The 24,375-nt window shown below is 41.4% G+C and overlaps 2 protein-coding genes across 2 annotated transcripts; both read left to right on the top strand.

Annotated features, from left to right (window-relative positions):
• The first annotated feature begins 6,577 nt into the window (after positions 1-6,577).
• On the top strand, positions 6,578-12,210 carry mphosph10 (M-phase phosphoprotein 10 (U3 small nucleolar ribonucleoprotein)). The gene is made up of 11 exons (XM_083760189.1): positions 6,578-6,706; positions 7,005-7,653; positions 7,892-8,046; positions 8,123-8,303; positions 8,517-8,658; positions 8,780-8,847; positions 9,397-9,534; positions 9,682-9,792; positions 10,281-10,388; positions 10,470-10,718; positions 10,898-12,210. Exons 1-11 carry the CDS (start codon positions 6,621-6,623, stop codon positions 11,048-11,050), a joined length of 2,040 nt encoding a protein of 679 aa, XP_083616315.1. The 5' UTR covers positions 6,578-6,620; the 3' UTR covers positions 11,051-12,210.
• Positions 12,211-12,714: 504 nt separating this feature from the next.
• ist1 (IST1 factor associated with ESCRT-III) lies at positions 12,715-22,196 on the top strand. Its single transcript, XM_083760133.1, has 10 exons — positions 12,715-12,817; positions 15,425-15,569; positions 17,275-17,455; positions 17,594-17,681; positions 17,966-18,049; positions 18,148-18,258; positions 18,396-18,572; positions 18,658-18,768; positions 20,009-20,054; positions 20,841-22,196. Exons 2-10 carry the CDS (start codon positions 15,482-15,484, stop codon positions 21,005-21,007), a joined length of 1,053 nt encoding a protein of 350 aa, XP_083616259.1. The 5' UTR covers positions 12,715-12,817; positions 15,425-15,481; the 3' UTR covers positions 21,008-22,196.
• Positions 22,197-24,375: the final 2,179 nt, after the last annotated feature.

Genomic DNA, 24,375 nt, shown 5'->3' with positions numbered 1-24,375 from the left:
CGACTGTGTAACGCTCAAGATGAATGGAAAACACAGGAGATAGACAGTGAAGTCTGGAATGAAATGATAGAGAACACCTCACACACACAGTTTCCTTTCGTGGCCGTTTACATTCGAGGGTCGCCGGTCCTCTCGAACGGAACAGTTTAACGTCATGCCCAGGACGAAAAGATATAGAGAACACCATAATGACAAATAACAGCAGGAAGGCATGGGCCACAATCCACCGTCTTGGCAAAGACCACACCACCCATAATTCACAACGGTCACAGCAAACTCTGTTGCATCACAACTGGTGTAGGTATTGGATGGAGCCCGCACACCACAGGTATAAGAAAGACGTGATGCAGAGGAAGGAAATGGGTCGGTAGCTCTTCGGGGATAATGGGTCTTTGCCAGGTTTAGGGATTGCAACTACTCCAGCCTTTTTCCAAACAGAAGGGATGGTTTTCTGTGCTATGCATGTGTTCAGCATCCCCACAAGCCAGGTCCTTGCGATAGGTCCCAGGTGCTGTATCATTTCTGCCAGTATGCCATCAATCCCTGCTGCTTTTCCGGGTTTCAACTTTCCCATTGCAGTTTCACGTTCTTCTAAGTCGAAGGGTTTGGTTTGAGGGCTGGCTGATTGTGGTTGGTCTGATACCACTGTGCGATGGTATTCTATGTGGGTCGGTGGCGGTGTTGGTTACAACTGTTGGCCACCAGTTGTGACCAAGACCGCCACCGACCCACAGGAGAATACCATCGCACAGTGGTATCAGACCAACCACAATCAGCCAGCCCTCAAACCAAACCCTTCGACCTAGAAGAACTTGAAACTGCAATGGGAAAGTTGAAACCCGGAAAAGCAGCAGGGATTGATGACCTACTGGCAGAAATGTTACAGCACCTGGGACCCAACGCAAAGACCTGGCTTGTGGGGATGCTGAACACATGCATAGCACAGAAAACCATCCCTTCTGTCTGGAAAAAGGCCAAAGTGGTTGCAATCCCTAAACCTGGCAAAGACCCATTATCCACAAAGAGCTACCGACCCATTTCCCTCTGCATCACCTACAAGGCTATATGAGAAGCTGCTACTCCAACGCCTTGTTGCCACTCATAGATACCAAGCTGACTAAAGACCAAGCTGGTTTCCGTCCCAGCCGCTCCTGTGCTGGACAGAGCTCAACCTCACCCAACACATTGAGGATGGGTTTGAGGGGAAACAAATAACTGGAGCAGCATTCAGAGATCTCTCTGCTGCCTACGACACTGTCCAACACCGCACAATGGTCAGGAAAAGCCTCCTCAACAACAGGCGCTTCTATGTCCAGTTAAATGACCAGAGGAGTAAATGGAAAGCCCAAAAGAACGGCCTCCAACAAGGTAGCGTGCTCGCCCCCCTCCTTTTCAATATCTACACAAACGACCAGCCACTACCCAATGCCTAATGCCAGCGTTTCATCTACGCCGACAACCTCTGCATTACGACCCAACAAGCAGACTTCCAGAAGATTGAGTCTGTCCTTGAAAGTGCCCTCCAAGAAATGTCAAGCTACTACAATACAACCACCTGAAACCCAACCTATAGAGAACACCTCACACACACATAATTTCCTTTCGTGGCCGTTTACATTCGAGGGTCGCTGGTCCTCTCGAACGGAACAGTTTAACGTCATGCCCAGGACGAAAAGATATAGAGAACACCAACATGTCAAATAACAGCAGGAAGGCATGGGCCACAATCCACCGTCTTGGCAAAAACCACACCACCCATAATTCACAACGGTCACAGCAAACTCTGTTGCATCACAACTGGTGTAGGTATTGGATGGAGCCCGCACACCACAGGTATAAGAAAGACGTTCTTTGTTGAAATACTGACAGCGTTTCGATCCATTTGATCTTCATCAGGTCATGTGTACACAAAACATACACTTTTATACTAAGGGAGTGCCCCCATTAAACAATCAAAATACCACATTTTGGTGCCCCTCCCATCACTGCAGGTGTGACACGTCAACCCTGAGTGAGTAGGTGGGGACCCAGACATATTGATGTAAATATAGTCTGTTCAGAAATTGTAGTGCCTCTCATAGAGCTTGTAGGTGATGCAGAGGAGGGAAATGGGTCGGTAGCTCTTCGGGGATAATGGGTCTTTGCCAGGTTTAGGGATTGCAACTACTCCAGCCTTTTTCCAAACAGAAGGGATGGTTTTCTGTGCTATGCATGCGTTCAGCATCCCCACAAGCCAGGTCCTTGCGATAGGTCCCAGGTGCTGTATCATTTCTGCCAGTATGCCATCAATCCCTGCTGCTTTTCCGGGTTTCAACTTTCCCATTGCAGTTTCACGTTCTTCTAAGTCGAAGGGTTTGGTTTGAGGGCTGGCTGATTGTGGTTGGTCTGATACCACTGTGCGATGGTATTCTATGTGGGTCGGTGGCGGTGTTGGTTACAACTGTTGGCCACCAGTTGTGACCAAGACCGCCACCGACCCACAGGAGAATACCATCGCACAGTGGTATCAGACCAACCACAATCAGCCAGCCCTCAAACCAAAACCTTCGACCTAGAAGAACTTGAAACTGCAATGGGAAAGTTGAAACCCGGAAAAGCAGCAGGGATTGATGACCTACTGGCAGAAATGTTACAGCACCTGGGACCCAACGCAAAGACCTGGCTTGTGGGGATGCTGAACACATGCATAGCACAGAAAACCATCCCTTCTGTCTGGGAAAAGGCCAACGTGGTTGCAATCCCTAAACCTGGCATAGACCCATTATCCACAAAGAGCTACCGACCCATTTCCCTCTGCATCACCTACAAGGCTATATGAGAAGCTGCTACTCCAACGCCTTGTTGCCACTCATAGATACCAAGCTGACTAAAGACCAAGCTGGTTTCCGTCCCAGCCGCTCCTGTGCTGGACAGAGCTCAACCTCACCCAACACATTGAGGATGGGTTTGAGGGGAAACAAATAACTGGAGCAGCATTCAGAGATCTCTCTGCTGCCTACGACACTGTCCAACACCGCACAATGGTCAGGAAAAGCCTCCTCAACAACAGGCGCTTCTATGTTCAGTTAAATGACCAGAGGAGTAAATGGAAAGCCGAAAAGAACGGCCTCCCACAAGGTAGCGCGCTCGCCCCCCTCCTTTTCAATATCTAAACAAACGACCAGCCACTTGAAACCCAACCCATCAAAAACCCAACTATGCAGCTTCCACCTGAGGAACCGAGACGCAAAAAAAGAACTGAGCATCACAAACTCTCAAACCATACCCACCCCATGTAACTTGGAGTTACACTGGACAGTTTAACGTCATGCCCAGGACGAAAAGTTATAGAGAACACCAACATGACAAACCCTACACTTAAACCCTCTATATTTAATAAAAAACAATTCTGGACAGGAATCCTGTATTGCAGGGGTGCCCAAAAGGTACATCATGATCTACCAGTAATCACAAAGGCTGTGCAGGTAGACCATATGGCATGCCCCTGTATATAATCTATCACTTGAATTAAGGTGACTTGACACCAGCTCAAATGTTGCACACAAACATCAGTAGCAAAAGTACAAAGTTATTGTGACAGTAATAATTGCTATAGTGTGTGTTCAGTAACAGGAATATTCCTGTCTCTCCAGCTCTTTAATAAATAGAAAAGGGTTTAATCAGGAGTTGTAGTAGCCACAGGATAATCTAAGCGGTGGATATTGCTCTTGTCTTCATGTCTTTATGTATGTAAATTGTCTTGTTGTTTGTGTCAAATGCGTGTATATGTGTTCTGCATATACTTGGCTGCTGTGTTGCAAGATAATGGGAGTTACTGATACTATGGGAGTGAATGGGAGTGAAAGGGAGGTACTGTTACTATGGGACTGATACTATGGGAGTGCATGGGAGTGGATGGGAGTGAATGGGAGGTATTGTTACTATGGGACTGATACTATTTGAGTGAATGGGAGTGAATGGGAGGTACTGTTACTATGGGACTGATACGATGAGAGTGAATGGGACTGAATGGGGTGTACTGTTACTATGTGACTGAATGGGAGTGAATAAAAGTGAATGGGAGTGAATGGGACTGAATGAGAGGTACCGTTACTATGGGACTGTCACTCCCATTCAGAGTGAAAGGGAGTGAATGGGAGGTACTGTTACTATGGGACTGTGTTTAACAAAAAACTGGAGAGACCGGGAGACCTCTGTTACTGAACAAACACTATAGCAATGATTTTGTCACAATATAGAGCTATTTAACACTGTTACTGAACACACACTATAGCAATGATTACTGTCACACTATAGAGCTATTTAACACTGTTACTGAACACACACTATAGCAATGATTACTGTCACACTATAGAGCTATTTAACACTGTTACTGAACACACACTATAGCAATGATTACTGTCACACTATAGAGCTATTTAACACTGTTACTGAACACACACTATAGCAATGATTACTGTCACACTATAGAGCTATTTAACACTGTTACTGAACACACACTATAGCAATGATTACTGTCACACTATAGAGCTATTTAACACTGTTACTGAACACACACTCTATAGCAATGATTACTGTCACAATACAGAGCAATTTAATTTAGGTAACCAAATTGACCCCAATAGTAGATCTTTACACTCTCAATAGTTCAATTGTTGTTAAGCATCTGCTTAATTTCCAAAAAACTACACAATTAGAGAATGTAGAAGATTGCTACTTTTGATCCTTGGATTTTATAATGCTGATTGTAGCATAGCGATAGTGGTTAGTGACTGAGCTTTGTTAACATGAGTGCCCGGGATCGTTTCCCACCAATTTCAAAGAATGTTTGTTGCTTCGTGCCAATTTTCACAGAATGTTTGTCCTTTTACCTACCAGACAATACTCTTCTCACCTCTAGTCGATTATTTATTCAGCGTTTGAGCCACGGACCAACATTTGAGGCCATCTAGTCTCTCAGACCCATTTGAGCCACTGACCACCATTGTGAGAGTCTATTAATGTGAAATGGTGGTCCGTGGCTCAAACATGTTATCACTTTTGAAGTTACTTGTTGTGTTTAGATATGTAAATACTACTCTTTAAAGCCGTGTTTCGGTAGTCGAGTGGGTACTGTCGACGGTTAGTAAACATTGAGGCCGGGCATAGTTGTTTATAAACCTTCGACACTAACCATTCGGCTACTGAAACACTGTTTTACAGTTTCGTACAAACATCATATATAAACATCATAACAAGTAACTTCAAGTGATAGACGTTTGAACACACAAACAACAACAGCGTTAAGTATTAAATAACATTTATCACTTACTTGCTCCGAAGACCGATGGTGACGTGGCACTTCCAAACAAACACTGACCAAACCTACCTCCACGCGTCTCTTCCGTATTTGAGGGCGGCGGCACTTCCTTCCGGTGTGAGGCCACGCCCGCGAGATTTAACCGGGAATCTATTGTAGTCATATTGTAGTCATATTGCCCCTACATTACATCCGGGTCCCTTGGTCCCATCCGCTTCTAATGCAAAATAGCTACATATGAACGCGTGAATCTTTTTTTTTTTTTACAATAACGTTATTTGTCAGAAAGGAAGCCATTGAGGGTTAAAATGGGTCTTAATGCTTCCAACTCATATAACTGTCACCAACAACACTTTTAATGATATTACATGAAGCAGACAGCCCTAGCTGTGATGAAACCTTTAGCATTACACTGTGGTTAATACGTTTTTATTCACAATGGAATGTTATTGTACTCTTAATATATCATGGTGTAGCACAGCACAGTAGATTCATATTTCAATCGATCTGGGATGTTAAAATTGTGCAAAACTCTGTTCAATGAATGGCCTCTTCTGCTACATTAAAATTACTAAACATTAAACGTTACTTATACCTGTTATTGAGACTCCTATAGAGCATGTTGACATGGATAGCTTGGTTAGTAGTATCTCTGTTAGTTAATGCAGTTTGATTGATTCAATTAATAGCCTATTTTATTAGACAAAAATGTAGAACAGTAGTGTCATAGAGTGGAAAATGCCATTTGGTTTAATGTCACAGAATGCAGTGCCACGTAGAGCAGCATGATAAATGGTTAACTTTATAGTGTGTTCAAAAATGGCAGATCTGCAAGTTCAGTGTCTTGAATGAGATGTGCTGTGAGTTTGCATATCTGCTATTGTCCAGCATAGGACCGTTGCACAGTGAAGTATAGACAAGGCTTTAGGATTTATAAGTCGTTTTTAGAATATAATAGAATATTCACTCCAGTGAATAGCATTTATCCATTTAGATAACTTTTTGATGTTATTTAATTACTTATTTTTACACAGAAACATAATGTGTGTCTTTACAATAACTGTAATGTAATAATAATACTAATAATGTAATGTAATAATTATTAATTAAATAACCTTATTTTATTCTGAAGGCAACCGGATGTCTTAAATTAGCTAGCTCTCAGACAGGAAGTTCTAAATTAGCTCAAAAGACGGAGCCATATTTCCAGCCATCTATGTTTCCAGCCGTACCCCGGAACCTTTTCACATTAAGTAACTTCTGGGGGGACCTATTTACCCGAAACACACGTGTGCCCATGTGAGGGGGAGCTGATTCAACGATGGCTACCGAAGATGTACGGTCTATGCTGGAGGACTGTGCAAATAAATTAAATATAAACACTTCTCACACAGAAAACTTCCTAGAGTAAGTTCAGTCGTGGTTACACTTTCTTAAAAATGTCTCAACATTGATGTCTTGTTTCGAGAATGCTAGCATGCGTGGCCACTGTGATAGCTGGGTAGCTAGCAGGCTACCCATAGCCACCATAGCAAATCAACACATACACTGTGCGTGTCAACTCTTTACAGTAGAAATAGAACCAATGGACCTGTTGTGTAAAAAATCCTTAGGGTCAATTTTGTTCCAGACCCTGTTGATATCACTCAAATGATCCGATTGTTACACTGACTGACTGTTAAAATGTTGTTTTCTTTTTCCCCAGTCTTCAAGATGATGTGGCAGCAGACTTTACGTCGCTCACAAAGGTTCTATATGACTTCCACAAGGGGCAGGAGCCCAGGGATTGTAAAAGCAGCCCCTTGGAGCAGTTGGTTGTGGAGGACTTTGATGAGGAGCAGATCTGGCAGGAGCTGGAATTGCAGAACACTGCTGTGCTGAGACGTTTTGAGACTGTGGTCAATGACATTATCTCAGATGATGCATTGACCATCCTGGAGGAGGAAGAAGATGAGGACAACAACATTGATGAGGAAATGGGGGAGGATATTGGTGAAGAGGAGGAGGCGGAGGAGCCACACAAGAAGCCTAAGAAACAGTGTGAGGATAGAGAAGGGGATTTCACAGATGAGGATTCTGATATAGATTTTGATGTGGACGCTTTGGAAAAACGAGAGAAGCTAAGGAAACGGGCTGTAGGCAAGGCCTCTAAGGCAGCGGGTGTGCCCTCTGAGGTTGATGACAAGTTCTTCAAGCTGTCAGAGATGGAATCCTTTCTGGATGATATGGACAAGCAGGAAGGGAAGGAGGGGGTGGAAGACATAGACTATTTTCAGGACTTACCCTCGGATGATGATGATGATCTTGACCTAGATGAAGACATTTCTTTTAAAAAACAGAAGAAACACGGAGCTGTAAGTCAAGTCATTCCTTGCCATTATGTAATACATAAAAGTATTTCACACATTTGAAGATCTACCAGCTCACAAGAGATTGTTTTAATGAGACTTTAGTAGTTAATTTAATTATTACTAGACAAAAATACTTAAACAAGTATTGGTAATAAATCAGTATAGTATATATTTGTATTGTAAAGTAGCAGCAATAGTGACAGTGTGTAGCAGGATACATGTTAATTCCAATTTATTGCAGCTGAAGAGTTCCAGGAATCTCAAGTACAAAGACTTCTTTGATGCTGTGGAAAGTGAATCTGGTAAAGCAGACCACCAGTCAGAAGACGAGGATGACAGCATGGAAGGCATGCAGGAAGACCCTGAAGAGGAAGTTGATGAGGATGATGAAGACGAGTAAGTGAAATATAATTAAATTAATTAATGTGAATTGATATTTGATGCCAGCTAATGTGCATTTATTCTGTACCAGGGGCACAATTAAGGAGAAAGAGATGAGACAGAAAAGAGTGACCTTTAACCTTTCTGGAGAAGAGGCGAGCGAGGGAGAAGAAGAGAGTGAGGGAGAAGACATCGAAGACATTTTAGGAAGGAAGGACCAAAACTCAGAAAAGTCTGCATACAAGTCATCATTTGAGAAACGACAAGAAAAGGTATCCTAACTTGTCCTTTTCGTTATTTTATTGTAATTTTACTTCGTCTATGTTGAATTCGCTTTTTTCCATTTGCACTGTTTGCAGTGTTATTAGTTTACACTAAGTTTGATGTTAAATGTTGTCACTTACTGACTAGGCCTTGATAAAAATGTGTATTGAAATGTTGTCATATCAACTAGCTATCATACATTCTCTGATTCCTGCGTTCAGATGACAGAGAAGATCCAACAGTTGGAGAAATCAGCGCTTTCAGATAAACCATGGCAGTTGTCTGGAGAGGCGACAGCTCAGACTCGTCCAGAGAACAGCATGCTTGAGGAAGATGTGCAGTTTGATCAGGCATCCAGACTGGGTAGGTGTGGCAATGCTATGTGTTCCTCATGTTTGTGTGTACAAAAGAATGCAGCATTGATTCCAAACCATATGTGTGCTTTGTGTAGTAATTTAGTAGTTATTTCGTTACTCTCTCCTAGCCCCTGCTGTCACAGAGGAAACTACACTACAGCTAGAGGATATTATCAAACAGAGAATAAAAGATCAGGTCAGTATATGGATCCTACATTACAATACTATATATTGTGTAAACATTGGACATTTAGTTCATCAATATTAAAGGACAAATGACAGTTTCCATTCAAAGTTGTTTTCTGTGCATCAAGATAACCCGTCTGCTTGCCATGCATATTGGTATAAAACCAGTCACTATCACCACACATGATGGAACAGATGAATCACACTGTCATGTCAGGCTCTCAGAGTGTGTGTGTGGGTATGGCTGATTTAGGGGACAGTCAGTCACACATGGGTGATGGCAGGGAAGTTGCTAACAAATGCTGAGGCGTCAAACCGTCGTGTGCAGAGATTCTAACTCCATGCGACGGCATGTGAAGCACCACAACCGGAAGCTAACCGTGGCTCGCATAGAATGAATGTGACGTGAGTGTCGTGTATGATTTGTGTGACCACAACCAGCCCGGAGTTGAGATAATTTAACTTAGGCTAGTTTTGTCTGCATAAATCGGCCTTCACCCACCCCAGCTTCCCATATTGATCCTGTATCACAGCTCTTTGACATGTTTTGTTTCATCAGGTGTTTGATGATGTGGTGCGTAAGAATAAACCCAAAGAGGACACGTTTGAATACAAGAAGAGGTTAACGTTGGACCATGAGAAGAGCAAGCTGAGCCTGGCACAGGTTTATGAGCAGGAGTACCTCAAGATGACACAGGTTTGTCTCCCTTTGTCCTCTCTACCAGCGATTCACTCAGAGACAGGCTGATCTACAGTACTGCTCTGTGCCAAATATTTACACACACCAGATTTCATAAACTACAACACAAATGTGTGTAAATGGTCCTTTTTTCTTGCATTTCAGGAAAAGACAGATGAAGTTGAAAAACCAGCCCATGTGGAAATTCAGAAGCTTACGGACACACTTTTCCTGAAGCTTGATGCTCTTTCCAACTTCCATTTCACTCCCAAACCAGTAAGTGTCTGTGTGAAATAATGACAAAACACAATTTCCTACAGTGCATATGGTCTCAAAATTATCGATGCTTCCCATGCATCCTTGGGAGAAAAAGGTAAACAATTACCACTGTTGGGGAATTTAATGGTAAATTAGAGTTGGCAACATGACTTGCCTTTTTTGAAAGATTTCCCATGATTGGGCATCTTGGAAAGTATTTAATAAGCCAGCTAAATGTACAAGCATTTTTTTCCTAATTCTCACTCTATGCCTGTTGTGAAGGACTTGAATTTACATATTGAAATGTATTTAGATGCATTACTATTGTATCCCTATTGCTTCTCCGTAGCTTTTTATTTGTTAATGCATGCAGATTGATTAAAGTAATTCCTTGTCATTTTATTTTATGTCATTTTATTTAAAATAGTTTCCTGAAGTTTTACAATCCAAAAAGTTGCAATGTAGTAGTGAAAGGCTACACTCATACTTCCTATCCTGTTCCACAGCCTGTCCCTGAGGTTAAAGTGGTGTCTAACTTGCCTTCCATCGCCATGGAGGAGGTGGCTCCAGTCAGTGCTAGTGATGCTACTCTCTTGGCACCAGAGGAAGTCAAGGTTTGTTAGACAATATACCAGCTGATATTATTTTGTGTGTGTATATTATTGAAAAATTGACTAATTAATCTCTAACCAAAGGAGAAGAGCAACGCGGGTGATGTGCTTGGTGACTCTGAGAAGACATCAACAGACAAGAAGCGTGAGAGACGCAAGAAGAAGACGGTGAAGCGTCTCAAAATTAAGGAGAAGGAGAGGCGACAAAAGGAGAAGGAGGCTAGAGTTGGTGAAAAGGAGACTAGAGTTGGTGAAAACAAAAAACCAACCAAGGCAGAGGTGGCACAAAACCTCCAGAAAATCACAAAGGGGGGCAAAGCCAAAATTCTTAAGGTTAGTGTCAAAGTGGTATTGACAACAAATTAGACGTCCCATATATATATATATATATATATATATACAGTATAAGAGTCTGAGAATATGTGTCCTGTATGATAAACACGGTAAATTATAGATGGGAAACTGAGTAAGGCTGGTGCTGAACTTAACACTGATAAACTTTCTTGTTACAGGATGAAGGGAAAGACAAGGCTGTACGTTCCTCTCAAGCCTTCTTCTCTCAACTGCAGGATCAGGTTAAAAGCCAAATCAAAAGTGTCAAGGACCAGGCCTTGAAGAAGAAGAAGAAACATAAGGAAGTGTCTGTCGGCAAACTCAAATTATAGTTATGTTGGGACGTTAGAGTAGATTGAAGGAGTTGATATGTGCACACTAGATAACAACTCCTAATACTTAGAAACATTTCCACCTAACAGGGTCAGGTGGCATTTGCCTGAGTTGAAAATAATTACAAAACATTTAACCCTACTCATTTAGTGCCTATGTTGGACTTTTCTACCAGTGGGGATGGATTATGATGTGGAGGTGTCTCCTGGAGGATGGGCTAAAGTGCACCATTTACCATGATGCTGATTGGTAGCGTGTAGCGTGAATGAAACCAGCTGGGAGTACCTCTCTTTCTGTACAAATGTTTGACCTTGATGAGAATGGAACTCGGTCCACTCTACGCAGAGAATACTCATGTCCTCACGATGGGCTAAAGTGCACCATTTACCATGATGCTGATTGGTAGCGTGTAGTTGGCGCACCCTTAGTTCTGGTAGGGTGGAGAATAATAGGAGTTCAAGGATAATACACGCACATACTGTATAAGTGAATTGCGATGGGTGCTGGTCTGGATAAAAGAGTCAAGTAAAACATCCGCAAACCATTGTGACTGCTCCCACAGTCTATTAAACGAGTAACGTCAAAACGTTTGTTTAATAAATACACATGTATTTTTTGAGGGCAGAGACTAATGCCCTCTAGATCTGAGGCAGGAATGTGAATGAAACCAGCTGGGAGTACCTCTCTTTCTGTACAAATGTTTGACCTTGATGAGAATGGAACTCGGTCCACTCTACGCAGAGAATACTCACGTCCTCCCTACGGAAAGGGAAAGTGGGTATTTTGGTCACTATTTTCACATAATGTATGAAATTTGTCCTCTGCATTTAGGTTCTATAAATATAAGTGTCCAGGGACCAGTTAGGGGTTGACGGCACAAAAAATCTGGCATTAAGTCAGTGTATACAATTCTAAAATGTTTAGTCAATCAAGTATTGGGAGCTGTAATTCAGTATGCGGATATTCTTTTATACTTTACTGTGCTTCAGAGTGATAATTTCTTTGTACAGATAGCTTTCTTTTTGTAAAGAAACTTGCAATATCTTAACCAGTCAGTAAAAAGAAAATAATGTGCCCTGAGTTGTTTTAAATATTCATGTGGAATGACTGAGGGTTTAAATCTGTTCTGTTTTAAATAAAGTTTATATCGTGAAAAAAATACAGTATCTTTCTCACATGGGTTCCTTTGATAGACGGCTCTGAAGGTCGACCCTGCTAAAGTACTTTGGTAGGTTTAGATTTGCCCACTAAAGCAAGAATGCATCAATTTTAGTTGGAAATGGATATAAAAATGGAGAGGAGGAAAAAAGGCAATACTGTTTTCCTACTATATTGAACCAAGCACAATTTCCTCTGATCATTCAAGCTTTCTTTTTATTTTAATTATTATGGTGATTTAAACTAATGTCAAATCATATGGGTGTAAGGGACTGAAATCCCAAATCCTTTGAATACATAAGTCTTGTGGGCGGTGTTGATGTAAACAAGTCACAGATGGGTTTTTAAAATAGAATAGAATGTATCTAATGTGAAGGAAGGCATAATAGAACAAATCATTTTGTGCATTTGTCAGTGTATGTCTCAGCAGCGCGCTCTAGTGGTGAATATAATTCAAGCCGCCCACAAAATCAAAAATACCCATGACGTAACGAATGGATCATATTTTCACGGAAGTGAAACGGCAGACCAGAAACCAGACACTCAGGCAACGACCCAAATAAGTTGCCGTTTGCTATACTTTACTGAGGATACACGCACTCACGCAGGTACTGTTGCTGTCGGGTGTTTATTTGACATTACTATATGAACTGCTAAGAGCTTCGCTCTTTATTTTTGTCGTCCAGATACTGTTGCACCTTTGATTAAGACTCAAACCTCTGTTACTTTAGTTAGCCTGATGTTTAGCTAAGGTAGCTAGCAGGTCAGAAAGGCTAGCCAGCTAAAGTTAGCGCTGCACATTTCTCTCCAGTACGTAACGTTGTTACGTAACCTTACCGTCATTATCAGATATAATAAATACACTGTGGGGAAATAAGGGTCAAGCTATTAACCATGTTAACCAAACATATATAGCCTACTTAGCCCGGTAGGTTTTAGTGTTCTCTATCTAATGTTGCCAAACGAGTTGGTGTTTTTGTCCTGTGTGGTCATGTCACATGATGTCATGAGTCAACGGACCAGAGGTGTAGAACCAAAACAATAGCTATATGACGTCATGGGTTTCGATCATGTATCTTTTTTTTGCCATTGACAATAAAAGGGGAATTCAGGTCAAATGTTTGCTAAATATTGTCTCCACACGTCTCAATATTTGCCATTGACAGAAATGAAATGTCATATGTAAATGAGAAAATCAGAACCAATCACAGGCAATAGGCATTCTGATTGGCCAATATGAGATGATGATGATGATGTATGATAAGAGCACAACAAAACATTAAACGCCATTGACATTGAAGGGAAAACAATCATATGTAAACAAGCAAATCAGCTAAATAATCACATGTTGGTGGGAGCGTGTGACCAATAAGGGACCACCTTATGTAGCAATGTTAAATGTCCGCTAACATAAATTGATGTACGATGACAAGAGCTCCCCTCATTTCACATGGGTGTGATTTTTTTATCATGAACAAGACAGTATGTATGCGTTTGACATCATCAACATACCAGAAGTTATGCGCCTTGCGGGAACACCAGTGAGTGGCAAAGAACTACTTTCTGGCCTTGACAGCCCATACATCCAAACAGAAAAGTCCTATCTGAAATTAAACGGCGTTAAAGTCACTTTCTGCATGTGCACCTCAGGCCTCTATTGTTTTTTTTTAAAACATCTGTTTATTATGATTTTTGGCATAAAAGCATTTCAGTAATGATTTACCAGAAAATTACAGATCGGACAAAAAATAGCAAAAAACATACAAACAAGAGACTTACAATAAAAAGAGACAAAACATAACTCAAAGAAAAAGACAAAAACAATAAAATAATAACTGACAAGGCTGATGACTACACGGCACTCCGAGGACAGAAACAACATCACAATCAAGTCTAAAAAACATTTCTGATATGGAAAATAAGACATATGCATACATGTGTACCCTCATAGACAATATAAACATACATACAGTATACACATATCAAACATTCATAGGTACATTAATTAGATGACATTACGGGGCAGATCAACATTGAATTCCACCACCTCAGTCCAACGTAACAAGCATCTCAATAATGGGCGACCAGATTTTTAGATAAAGGTGTTCCCTTTTCGACAAGGTAAATCTAATTTTCTCCAAATGCAACACTCCTCCCAGCTCCCTTAGCCACATGTCAACTGTCCAGATTTCCAGGCTTGTAGTATTAACTTCCTAGCTAGCAGTGTAGCGAGCGAGATGGCCTGTACCTCGTATTTGTTTTGGACTTGATCTGGTTCCACCACACCGAAGAGTGCAACTAGAGGTGCCGGGGGGAAGTCTCTTTTATAAGCTTTAGCCAAGAAATCAAAATTTTCATTCCAGAAACATTGCAATTTATGACATTGAAGAAACTGATGAGACAAAGTCCCTTGTTCCGTTAAACACTTTCCACACATGGGAGAAGAATCTTTAAAGATTTTGTTTAATTTAGTAGGCCTCTATTGTTGATGAAGTTGTAGTTGTTGCCACGGAAACGAGGCTCTGTATGATGAAGGCGCCCAATTTGGTAGGATGACAGCGTCATAGCATGACGTCACATTGCCTAATATAAACCGGCGTATACCGTGTAATGAAGAGAAGTGCTTAGTGCATTATTGCAAGTAAGTGGGAATCCAATAAAAAAGATAAAATATGATTCAACTGTTATTGACAGCTCCATTCGTCCCTACTCCCTTCGTGCCTGGTGCCCAGGCTTTTGCTGCCCGGGCACCCAGACTCTGGAATGACCTACCTCTGGCTTTAAGGCTAGCTAACTCAGTGTCAACTTTCAAATCACTTCCTTAGATTTATCATGTTGCTCATTTTCATATACTGTATGCATATGCTTTGATTCTATTGTCTTATACTGTCTATTTTATGCATTTCATTTGATTGCTGTCGGTTATCCCTTGACACTGTAAAGCACTTTGTAAACGCATTGTTTTCGAAAAGCACTTTATAAATAAAGTTTGTTATATTATTATTATCCGTAAACCATCTACCTAAAAAAGTTCTCTCTAAGGTAATGGAGAACCTCTCTAACAGTAGTTGTTGATTTTGAGGTGTATGCACAGCTTCGTGTCTTTTTGTGTACGAGCACAGTGATCACAATTTGATTGGCTGAGCACGGAATGTCATGTATGATGATAAAGAGTGCCCTGCGCCTCATGAGTGTGATTTGTTTTTCCATGGTAGTGACTGACGGAGTGACGGGCTCTTTCCCATCATCCTGTCCACAGAGAACTGAACATCATGCTGGGAGGAGGTTTCAAAGCAGAGAGGCTCCGAGTCAACCTGCGGCTGGTCATCAACCGCCTTAAACTATTGGAGAAAAAGAAGAGTAAGTTAAACTTGATCCACTCAAACTTTTGACTGTCGTACAGTATTTGATTTGATTCTGACATCTGTCTTGGACACTTTCCCCAAAGGGTGTTTAGAGACAGTTCTGTGTACATCTCCATGTAATCTTTTTTAAATATAAAGTACTTACCGGACCATATGTCCAGTAAGGGCCACAGAACTCTAAACTCTATTTGAGGAAAGTCACCAGACTGCCACAGGTACACAAATGTCAGTTTGTGTCTATGACAGTCTTGATCCAGGGCTACACTCTTTTATTTTTTTAATAACTTTATTTATAACATTTTCAATTTTTGTAGACAAACAACCCCACATATACCCCACCCTCCCCGGTTCCATCACAAAACAAGACAAAAAAATAAAAATAAACAGGTAGTAAAGGATATAAATAATAAATACAATAAAATAAAATGAGCCTTTTACTAGATTAAGGGGCTACACAGTGAACCAAATTACATGTAGGAAAACACTTAGGACACATCATCAAAGTGACAATGTATCAGAAGACAGTGAAAGGGTGAATTCAAGGAAAGGGGACCAAGCCTTTACAAATTTCTGGCAAGATTTGTACCTGTTGTATCTGAGCTTCTCCAATGGTAAAGGATAGAACATCCTTGACCCAACTTGTAAATGTTGGAGGTTTATCAGATTTCCAATTGTGGAGAATAAGTCTCCTCGCTATGAGTGAAGCAAAAGCTATGAAATTGGCTTGGGGAGAGGTAATTGTTGCATCGTCGTTGGGAACTCCAAATATAGCAGTTATCGGGTTGGGCGCAATTGGCATATGACAGATGGTTGAGAAAGCATCAAAAATACTATTCCAAAATGGGAAGTGCATCCCCAGAACATATGTCCAACAGAGGCTGGCTCCAGATGACATCTTATACAAGTAGAGTCAATGTCAGGATACATTTTAGATAGTTTTTCTCTCGAGAAATGCAAACAATGTACTATTTTGAATTGAATTAGGCAATGTCTAAGACATAAAGAGGTAGTATGAATACGCCTCAAAGAGAGTTCCCACGTCTCTTCCTCCAGCTCTAAATTCAGGTCCTGTTCCCAGGCTGATTTTGTTTTATCCAAGAGAGGAGGGCCAATCTCCTGTAAAGCCTTATATATATTAGATATGCTACCTTTGGTGTATGGGTCCCAGTCTAGTATGGTGTCTACTATACTCTTATCTGGCATAGCTGGAAATGGAAAGTGTTCCTTAGCAAAACTTCGAACTTGGAGGTATCTGAAAAAGTGAGAATTTGGTAGCTCATGGTCATCATGGAGGTTTTTAAAGGATGCAAATGTGCCATCTATGAATAAGTCGCTAAAGAAAATCAAGCCATTGACGTGCCATGTTTTAAAAGCTGAGTCCTCTCGCGAGGGAGGAAAAAGATGATTGTTGGTCAAGGGCATATGGCCACACGTATTATTAAAATCAAAGTGTTTTCTGAATGGCGCCAAATTCTGAGAGAGCTATTTATTACTGGATTGCTAGAGCGTATGGAATTACCATTTGGCAGTGAGGAGCACAACATGGCCACTAGAGAGATCCCCAGGGCTACACTCTTACCGAACAATTGGCTACAGTACATTAAATCCTTTCATTTTAAGTTCAAAATGTATGTTACAGTAATCTTTCATGGTAGGTCTAACTGTGCCCTCTTTCTCTGTGTGATTAATTTGAACTCTAGCGGAGCTAGCTCAGAAGGCAAGAAAGGAGATAGCAGATTACCTGTCATCAGGGAAGGATGAGCGGGCACGCATTCGTGTTGAGCACATCATCAGAGAGGACTACCTGGTGGAAGCCATGGAGATCCTGGAGCTATACTGTGACTTACTGTTGGCACGCTTTGGTCTTATTCAGTCTATGAAGTGAGTGGCTTGGCTAACGCTCATAATGTATTCAATTAAGAGACACCATAGGGCAGTGCTTTTATGACCAGTAGGCACTAACTGTTTTACTTCCTTGTCACCACTGTGCTCTCTTCCTTCAACCCATTTTCCTGTCAGGGAGCTTGACCCTGGCCTACAGGAAGCTGTATCCACCCTTATCTGGGCCGCTCCCCGTCTGCAGTCAGAGGTGGCAGAACTCAAAATAGTAAGTATGTATTTATTGTAAGTTAGATGTTGACTAGTCTTATTTTAAGACGACCTATCTTTGTATTCCACAATCTTTGAATGCACCAAAGACTAACTAAGGAAGCTGTCATCTTCCTCTGGGAAAATATTAAAAATATATATTTTTAGTTTGACCACTTAAACCCTATATACTTTGTTGAGAGACCCCGGTCATCCCTATACAGGGTCCTCTACCTATACTTAGTGCAATTTACTCAAATGTAAAGGCTTGGTGGATTGATAATTTGATCTCCCTACTTGCAGGTGTCTGACCAGCTGTGTGCAAAATACAGTAAGGAGTATGGCAAGCTATGCAGGACAAACCAGATTGGCACAGTCAATGACAGGGTAGGTGTTTTATTCCCATGAGTCTTTTCTTTGTTTCCAAGGGTGTAGAGTTACTTGTTGTAGATCATTGAATTGCATGTCAAATTTTATTATTTTAGCTGATGCACAAATTGAGTGTGGAGGCCCCTCCTAAGATCCTGGTGGAGCGCTACTTGATTGAGATCGCCAAGAACTACAATGTGCCCTATGAGCCAGACGCCATGGTCAGGGTGAGATATCTTTGCTTTCTAACTTTAGGTATAAAGTCACAAACCATCTATTTGATACTACAGTTTGACATAAGACAACTAACTGTAGAACAAACATAAATAACCAATGGCCTCTGACCATGTGGTTTTCTCTGCAGCCTGAGCTCTGTCCTGGTGAGGAGGCAGACTTGATTGACGTGGACACTATGGACAATAAGAAGGGTGGTGGAGGAGGAGGAGGAGGAGGAGGAGGTGGTGGAGGTTTCACTGCTGGTGCTATGCCAATGCCCATGCCAATGCCAACAGCGTTCAACTATCCTCCTCCCAAAGGAGCAGTAAGTCATCCTTACTCATTATGTTGATGCCATTTACGGTCAAAGAAATTCTGATTTGTACGTACCTTGTTCATTTGTTCTCCAGGAGCCCTTTGGTGCCCCTTTTGGGACCTACAACAGTTTTAACAACTTCCAGCCCGGTGGGGGAGGAGGGCTGCCCCCTCAGTTGCCCAGCTGTCCCCCCACATATGAGTCTGTAAGTGACTGAGCCCTTCAAACCCTTGCCCCCCACTCCTTCCTGTTCCAGCCACTGCACTCAGATGGACAGATGGACAGGGCAGGGCACCACTCAGGGAAGAGCAGTTCATTTTAGCTTGTCTGTCACCTGACTTTTCTTCTGCAGTCTTATGTTAACATTGTGGCCTCTAGTTTGACGGTGGTAGTGTTAATGTTTGGTCTTGCAAATTTGACACATACTGTAGCAGCAGTATCGATAACGCTGGCACTAACAATCGGACCACAAGAACTTTTATTCCAATTTATATGAGCATTTTATGTTCAATGTGTGGGCCCTATCGTATCCAGATTCCAGTCAACATTGTTCTCCAAATAAAGAGGTAGAATTATGTAATATTTGTTTGCTGAGTAGATATGGCTTTCATTAGTAACATTGTACATTATTAGTCAGTAGAAAATTGCACACGCCCACATCAGGAATGCCATACACCATGGCGCCGATACCGATTTTGTTAGTGTCTGCATGGATCTCGGATAAAACACTGCGTCTGCCAGGTTATTGCCCTCAAACTAGAGGCCACAGAGTCTTTGGGTTATGGAGCTAAGATCAGTTGCGTACTATATGAACTGCTTATTACTAACCATGTAGTCAATAAATGCTTGAATGTGTCTTGCTCACGCCAAAAAAAAGAAGAAAGAGAAAAAAAGAGAGAAAAAAAACAAATTTGAATTAAATAAAATCACAGGAAGTGATGTATTTTGCATCACAGTACTTCAGGTTGAAATGTTGCACAATAACATGGTGTCATGGGGTTTTATATTAACTGTAGATGGTGTAAGTGCATTAACGGTGAGGAAAGCAGCTATCATCCTTCGCATAATACTTTTGCGTGTGCTGTGAGAATGAGAACAAAGCTCTCGAACTGCATGGCCATTGTCTTGGATTAGTGTAGCTGGATAGGTTGCAGGCCAGAGTGTACATACTTTTTTGTCAGAGGATAAAATGTTCCACATACGATTTGGTTAAGAAATGTTTAGGTTTATTAGAAGGTGATGGGCTTTCCCAGGAATGCAATGGCTGGATTTCCTACCTACACTTTCTTTCTCTCCATTATAATGATAATCACCTACTGGCTCACCTGCTGCTGAGTCATATAATTGAATGGTTATGTCATTTTCATTTGATTACTAACCTTTAAAACACAATTTCATGTGAGGGGATGATTGTTTGCCTGTAATGAATTATGCATATGTTTCAGATCGATGATCTATCTCTCAAACCCTCTGATCCTTCCCAGGCAATGGGTGAGTTCTGTTGGATGTATCCCATGTAAATTGAGCAAAGTCTAATGATTGTCAAGTTGTCCTTTTAATTATTGTACCTTCTAATATGTGTGGGTATGTGTGACATTTTAATTGGCACGCGTATCATTGATTTCTCCACTGAACTCAGTCTGACCATTGTTGTGTACATTTATTTATAATTTTACACTGCATATTGAGTTAGGTGTGTAATTGTAACACCTCATCTATTCTACACTGCCAGCGATGTGAGAGAACAAACAATGAAATCTCATTAGACTGCATGTTTTTCATTGTGACTGTTCTGACGTACCGCGAGCGACAACGCGCCATGCATCGACTTCGTCCACCCCTCCTATATTCGCTCGCAGAGTCTATTTGAGCGAGGTTTCGCGACCCTAAACACTTGTATTGTTTGAGATCTACACGCTACTATTTATTAGTTATATTTGATTGGTTCAGGCTACGTCGCAATGCAATGGCCGACGCTTCATATACAGTCTACCATTCATTGTCAATGGAAGCCAGCGACATCCGACGTTTGTAGCTGCTGCAAAAGCTACAAATGAGCTGAGTTCAACTTCCAGATGCAAAGCTACAAAGCTACAACTGTAGCTGCAATGACACGTCACTACGTCACGCTTGATGACGTCAACGACCGTGTGAGCAACAGATATACAAAGTGACAAATAGCCTGTGATCTTTGCATCTTTGCATCTACCTCGTGTGAACGCAGCATAAGGTTGTGTGTGCATCCCTTTGATTGTGGTGTTGTATCCTATTCTTCAGCGTCTGGCCCCTCAGCTCAGATCTATGACAACAATGCTTTGCCGGAGCTCCCCTCCGTTCCTGACACACTGCCTACGTCGTCCTTCGGGAGGAACACCACCTCCTCCGACGACATTGACTTTGACGACTTGTCACGACGGTTCGAAGAGCTGAAGAAGAAGACCTAAGTCACCTGCAGTCACAGCTGCTGCTGTGCTACTCTTGTGTCGTCATCTCCACAGAACCAGGCCAGGAAAACTGTTAACCACTCTTAAATCACATACGGATTGTCCCTCCCTCCATTCTCTCCCTTCACATTCACATCACAGTGAAGATGGCTTCACTGAAATCTCACACAGATCTTCTCAAAGCTTAACTTTACCTCATTCAAACGCCAACCAGCTCACTCAGCTGTGTAGTCTGTACAAATCTCAATGAAAGCATGAGTGAGCAGTGCATTTTTACACAATCAAATGAGTGAAAGATGCATTTTGGATATTTAGTTTATCTTAGCTAGGGCTTTCACTTCTAGTGATTTTTACTAGTTGACTAGTTGCCTAGTTTACTAGCCGACTAGTCGACCTGCTATGGTTTTAACGTTTTCCCATTTGTCTTGGTCGCTTCTTGTTTGGACTACTGTTTGTATTCTTTCGTTACTCTTTCTTTTTTTCCCTTGTCTTTTTCCAGGGAGTGGTTCACAGTTGTTGCGATTTACATACGGTAGTCTGATATTATCCAGCATTTCTTTGTATAACTCTCATCTACTGCTGTGACACATAACCAGTCAATTGAGTCAAACCAGCCTGTCCAGTCTTACCAGGTTTGTCATGTTGTCAGGGAAGTAGGTATTGGGTAATCCAGTCTGTACATCCCCTACCTGGTCATGTTAAATGGCCACAGTTTGTTGATTTAAGGGACTATCCCAGCTACGGAATGTGCAAGGAAGCCATAGGTTCACATTCGTTCACATTAATACATCTCTGTGACTTTAGAAACACTGAGGTTCTCACACTCCAAGGTACATTCAGTGAAATGACAACAATGTCTTTTCTACCAACCTGTGGTTACTTCCATCTTTGGCCTAATTATTATTATGTTTGCATTAACATTCACAGAGCCTTTTTGCAAAAGCTCATGGTGACACGTCAAATCTGTTTTCAGACATATCTGTTCATTTTTCGTCATTTGTTGAGATGTGGGCTGTTTTTTTTGTACCCTCCCCCCCCCCCCCAATGTAATTTCTTAAGGTGGTATATTATATAATGCTACAGATACACTTATTTTAATGATTGATCTAACTGTAAAGCTAATTAATCATTTAATTTTGTTTTATATATACAGTTCTAACACAATAAAGCTTTTCAGTTTTACCACAAACTTGCACTTTATGTACTACTTTTGATCCAAACCATAACATGAATGGCCAAAGACAACCAACACAAGATATGGGGGGGGGGGGGGGTATTGACCTTACTGTTTACTAGTAGAGGGAAAGTGTAATTTGTTGTGCATGTGATACAGTGTATATCCTGAATTCGCCTTAGTTATTAACATTTCTCATCAGAGGCCTTGCCAATCTACATAGACATCCTTTGACACACCACTTGCTCATAATATTTGATTAGTGTAGAGGTTTTAAGGCCAAACCACACCAATGCAATTAGTAGTCGCAACTCCTTTGGCCTTTCCAAATGCTTTTCTCTGTAAACAATATTACTTTGCTTTTGAATTAAAAAAAAAGACAACAGCAAAAAACTACCGCTGGACTTGATTCTTGATCTTGATTGTCTCGTAAGATTGACATTCAGGCCTAATTATGTTGCAGACACTCTTATGATAAATGCAAGATGGCCTTGTTTATAAAATACATTTATGTATCAGTCTTTTGAAGGAAAAGTATGCTATGGGAAGCTCTTTAAACCATTCTGTATGTACTACTGAACTATTCTGTGCACATTTATTTGTTTTTAGGCTTTTAAGTAATATGTTCTTATCTAATCTAAATTCATACAAAGTTGTTTTTGCTACCTAGTACTAAGAAGATGATTTAATAAAAGGCAATTTGGAATGGAAATACTGGTCCACTTTAATTATTTGATTAGAATGCAAAAATAAATGTGCATACCTGCAGTGTATAGCTATAGACAGAAGGGGGCCTCAGCAGCTTACTGAAACTGAATTACTTTACAATATCCTTCAAGACCACAAGTTTGTATTTATAATGAGAAAAGTGGACACATTGTGTATGTGTGTCACAGTATATACTTTATGTTCAGAATGGAGCTGTTCATATCACTGTTCCAGACATTGGTCTTTTTACTAAAATTGGCATCATTGGCATCACTCCAGCTGCTGCCAGCTGTTGTCCACCAGTCTCCTCCTTACTATGTACTGAATTATACTAGAGATGATTTAATTTCCTGTCATTTTCTTTAAATGCACCTTATTGCACCATACCTGAGCACAACCCTTTCTAACTCGTTGCCCAAGATTAAGCTACATAATTATGGACATCTCTAGATTTGAGTAATCATGATTCTATGTCTACAGTCTACTTGTGATTTTTACACTCTAGTACTGGGGTTTTCAACTGATTGTGAATGAGGAACCACCACCCTGACAGAATCAACCTGGGGACCATTGTTAGGAGGGGAATGGGGATATTGGCTAAGATTTTTGTATCACTTGCTATGCATCCCGTTTGTTTCTCAACCAATGGTCCATTTACTATATACATTTACAATCCGGTGCACTTCCCTATAATTACTGTATACATGTATGGTCATCATAGGTCACCACTCACCAGGTCATTCAGTTCACGGTTTCTCAACTACTGGAAAGACATTTTTAAAAATCAACAAATCCTATTAGTAAATGTATGGTCAGGGAACACATGCAATACCTCCACGGACCACCAGTGGTCCACGGACCACCTGTTGAAAACCCCTGCTCAAGCATTATCCATCCATCCATCTTCAACCGCTTATCCGTAGTCGGGTTGCGGGGGAAACAGCTCCACCAGAGTGCTCCAGACTTCCCTCTCCAGAGCAATATTAGTGACTTCCTCCTGGGGGATTCCGAGACGTTCCAAGGCCAGTGAGTCGATGTGTTTCCTCCAACTGAGCCTTGGTCTGCCCCGGGGTCTCCTCCCAGTGGGACGTGCATCGAGGACCTCCCTAGGGAGACGCCCTTGAGGCATCCTAACCAGATGCCCAAACCACCTAAGCTGGCTCCTTTCCAGGCGAAGGAGCAGCGCCTCTACTCTGATTCTCTCTCGTGTGACTGAACTTCTCACCCTATCTCTAAGGGAGATGCCAGCCAACCGTCGAGGAAAACTCATTTCGACCGCTTGTATTCGCAACCTTATTCTTTCGGTCATGACCCACATTTCATGACCATATTGTTGTTCCACCCACTAATTCATAACATGACCTGTGGTGTCTTATTTATGTTGGTGGGGTACACACATTTCGAGTTTGACCTGGTGAAGCTTTGGCTTGAAATGTTTAATACATTTCACTGGAGGATATGAGTGTGCACGGTTTTATTATTTTTC

The sequence above is a fragment of the Protomyctophum parallelum genome (genome assembly GCF_964188405.1).
Source record: "Protomyctophum parallelum genome assembly, chromosome: 2".
NCBI classification, from domain to species: Eukaryota; Metazoa; Chordata; class Actinopteri; order Myctophiformes; family Myctophidae; genus Protomyctophum; species Protomyctophum parallelum.
The sequence above is the reverse complement of the archived record's forward strand: the minus strand, read 5'-3'. Positions and strand labels throughout refer to the sequence as shown.